Genomic DNA, 3005 nt, shown 5'->3' with positions numbered 1-3005 from the left:
AAGCTGCGCTAACTCCTGGCTCTGCCACTTGCTGGCTCTCTGAGAAATCATTTGCCCTCTCTGGCCTCAGCTTCCCTAACAAAATAAGGGTAATGATAGTACCTACGACTTGTATGGTTATTAGGGGGAATTAAGTTAATTAAAATTAGTGAAGTGCGTAGCATAGTAGTTGCTACATAGTAAGGGCTCTCTAAGTATTANTCGGGGTGGGGGGTGGGGGGGGCGCCTGGGTGGCCCAGTCCGTTAAGCATCTGACTTCGGCTCAAGTCATGATCTCGCATTTCATGAGTTCAAGCCCCGTGTCAGACTCTGTGCTGACAACTTGGAGCCTGGAGCCTGCTTTGGATTCTATGTCTCCCTCTCTTTTCCCCTCCCCTGCTCGTGCTCACTCACGCTCTCTCTCTCTCTTTCAAATAAAGAAACATTAAAAAAAAAAAAAAGGACTCTGGGAGACTTGGAAAGAGCGAGGTTAGGGGCACTGGGGTGGCTCAGTTGGTTAAGTGTCCAACTCTTGATTTGGGCTCAGATTGTGATCTCACAGTTTGTGAGTTCAAGCCCCACATCAGGCTCTGTGCTGGCAGCGTGGAGCCTGCTTGGGATTCTCTCTCTGCTCCTCCCTCACTCTTGCTTTCTCTATCTCTCTAAAAATAAATAAACTTTAAAAAAATTTATAAGTAAAGAGAGAAAGAAAGAGTAAGGTTGTGCTTGGTCCCCCTCATCAGAAAATTTAGGACTCCCGTCCTGTTTTCCCACGTGCTGGTCTCCTTCCTGGTTTTGTTGGCAATTAGGAAATTAACAAGGTGCAGATTGGTGAGATGGAAGGTCTCCAGGGAGAGGCTAACTCCTTGCTGTCTCCGGGGAATTACCAAATGGCACTGAACTGTGTCCCACTCCTCAGATGTGGACCCTCCCAAGGACACAATGGTGACAAACCTGACGCTGAACTTCGGGCCCCAGCACCCAGCAGCCCATGGCGTCCTGCGACTAGTGATGGAGTTGAGTGGGGAGATGGTGCGAAAGTGTGACCCCCACATCGGGCTGCTGCACCGAGGCACTGAGAAGCTCATCGAATACAAGACCTACCTGCAGGTGTGCGGGCAGACGGGGGCCTGCTGACGGGCCCCGGGGGTGCCGTAGCCTGGGGCTTTGCCAGTTCGCTGCCCCCAAAGCCCCTGGGGAGGAGGGTGTTGAGGACACAAGGACAGTTTTGGTTGGGAGGACGGACGGACGTGGCAAGGGATGTTTGACTGAAATGCATCCAGATTTGGTTTCTCCAGCAGAAATGCGTTGGAGCCGGAACTACAGCCCCAGCTTTTCTCCGGCGGACTTTTGGCTGCCCCCTTTACCCTTTCACTGATGCCTCAGTTTCCCCGCTCTTCTGTCAGACTCGTACGTCAAAGCCTCTGTCCCTGGGGGCAGGGAAAGCGGAGAGAGACGTCAGTTCCCTGGGCCGAACAGCCGATTCTTGTGTCTTCCGGCTGTCTAAGTTTGTTTTCCAAACTCTCAGTGAGTCAGAGTGACCGGGAGGGAGTTCGTGGCAGCGTGCCGTACTCTTGGAGAGCCGTGTGACCCCAGCAGTGAGGGTCAGGTTTGAAGGCATTGCAGCCGGGGTAAGCATCCGAAAGTTTTGTCCTGGTGTCACGAGAGGGCTTGATGACAGAGGGTGACGGGGTTAGGACGGAGCCAGCTGACTAGAATGTACTGCCCCCGAGAGTCCAGGCTCTGATGGTGTCTGGTCCCAGAGACCGTGGAGCTAAACCGTGCAGCACTAACCCGCGTCACAGTGACATCAGGACAAGAACTGGCTGTCCCCGAGGGGGGCGTCTCAGCCCCGCCTCCTTCCTGGAAGCCGTAGCCGGTCGAGCAGACAGCTGGACTTCGCTTTCGTGGTGACCTGGGGAAAGAACCGTTTCTCCCCGACCGTTCCCGCCAGCTGGTCCCGTCCTTGTCGGCGCCCCATCCCCCTGAGGTCTCTCACTCACCCAGTCACTCTGACGGAGTCGTGGGCCGGAGCAGCCTTGGCTGTGCTGTGCCGCTCCAGCCGGCTCGCGGGAACAGAGTGTTAAGGTTTTTGGGAGTTTTGTGAGCCAGTTGTTAAACACAGCCATGACTAAAAATTATCTTGGCTCATGACTNGGCTCGAACTCATGAACCGTGAGATCATGACCTGAGCCGAAGCCGGACACTCAAACGACTGAGCCACCCAGGCGCCCCGTTGGCTCACGATTTAATAAATAATATCAGAAACCGAGGTAAGAAGTACTCAAAGCTCATCACTTTCTTATTTGGCGCCTCTGTGCTCCTAAGTGCTGTCATTGTCTGTGCCTGACAGAAATAGCCTGTATGGCCCCAGTGCCCTGGCCCGCGCTACGCTCAGTTGTGTAATGTTGGTAGCTGAAAGCTGGCCCTGCTTGAGCATCTTCCCCGTGGAAATTGGCACACACAGCAAACCAGGGTCCCTTCCACCCCTTCAGGATTGGACTTGTTGGGGTGCCCGGGTGGCTAGGTCGGTTAAGCGTCCGACTTCGGCTCAGGTCATGATCTCACGGATCGTGGGTTCGAGCCCCGCGTCGGGCTCTGTGCTGACAACCAGCTCAGAGCCTGGAGCCTGTTTCAGATTCTGTGTCTCCCTCTCTCTCTGACCCTCCCCTGATCACTTTGTCTGTCTCTCTCTCAGAAATAAATAAAACGTTAAAAAGAAAAAAAAGGATCTGACTTGTAGACCCTTCCCAGCGTACGGTTGGATGTCGGATACCGCCACGTTTAGCTCCTGAGACCAGAAGGCTTCCGCATCACTGACCCGGTGCCCACGGAGGGCTTTGGGCAGGCAGCCCGAGGGCTCCCGGCCTGTTAGGTGTGACCTGGCTTCCTCCTTTCTCCCAGGCCCTTCCGTACTTTGACCGGCTAGACTATGTGTCCATGATGTGTAACGAGCAGGCCTATTCACTGGCTGTGGAAAAGCTGCTTAATATCCAGCCTCCGCCCCGGGCACAGTGGATCCGAGG

General features: G+C 54.5%; 1 protein-coding gene across 1 annotated transcript in view; it reads left to right on the top strand.

Moving 5' to 3' along the window:
- NDUFS2 (NADH:ubiquinone oxidoreductase core subunit S2) overlaps window positions 1–3005 on the top strand; it is a 12400-nt gene that overhangs the window by 5447 nt on the left and 3948 nt on the right. Inside the window, exons 3-4 of the mRNA XM_077760015.1 lie at window positions 899–1089; window positions 2884–3004. Of these exons, the coding sequence (XP_077616141.1) occupies window positions 899–1089; window positions 2884–3004 (312 nt within the window). The remainder of the gene's footprint in view (window positions 1–898; window positions 1090–2883; window position 3005) is intronic.

This window comes from Crocuta crocuta, unplaced genomic scaffold (assembly GCF_008692635.1).
Source record: "Crocuta crocuta isolate KB4526 unplaced genomic scaffold, BGI_CrCroc_1.0 scaffold133, whole genome shotgun sequence".
Lineage (NCBI taxonomy): Eukaryota > Metazoa > Chordata > Mammalia > Carnivora > Hyaenidae > Crocuta > Crocuta crocuta.
This window is presented reverse-complemented; position numbering and strand designations above follow the sequence as displayed.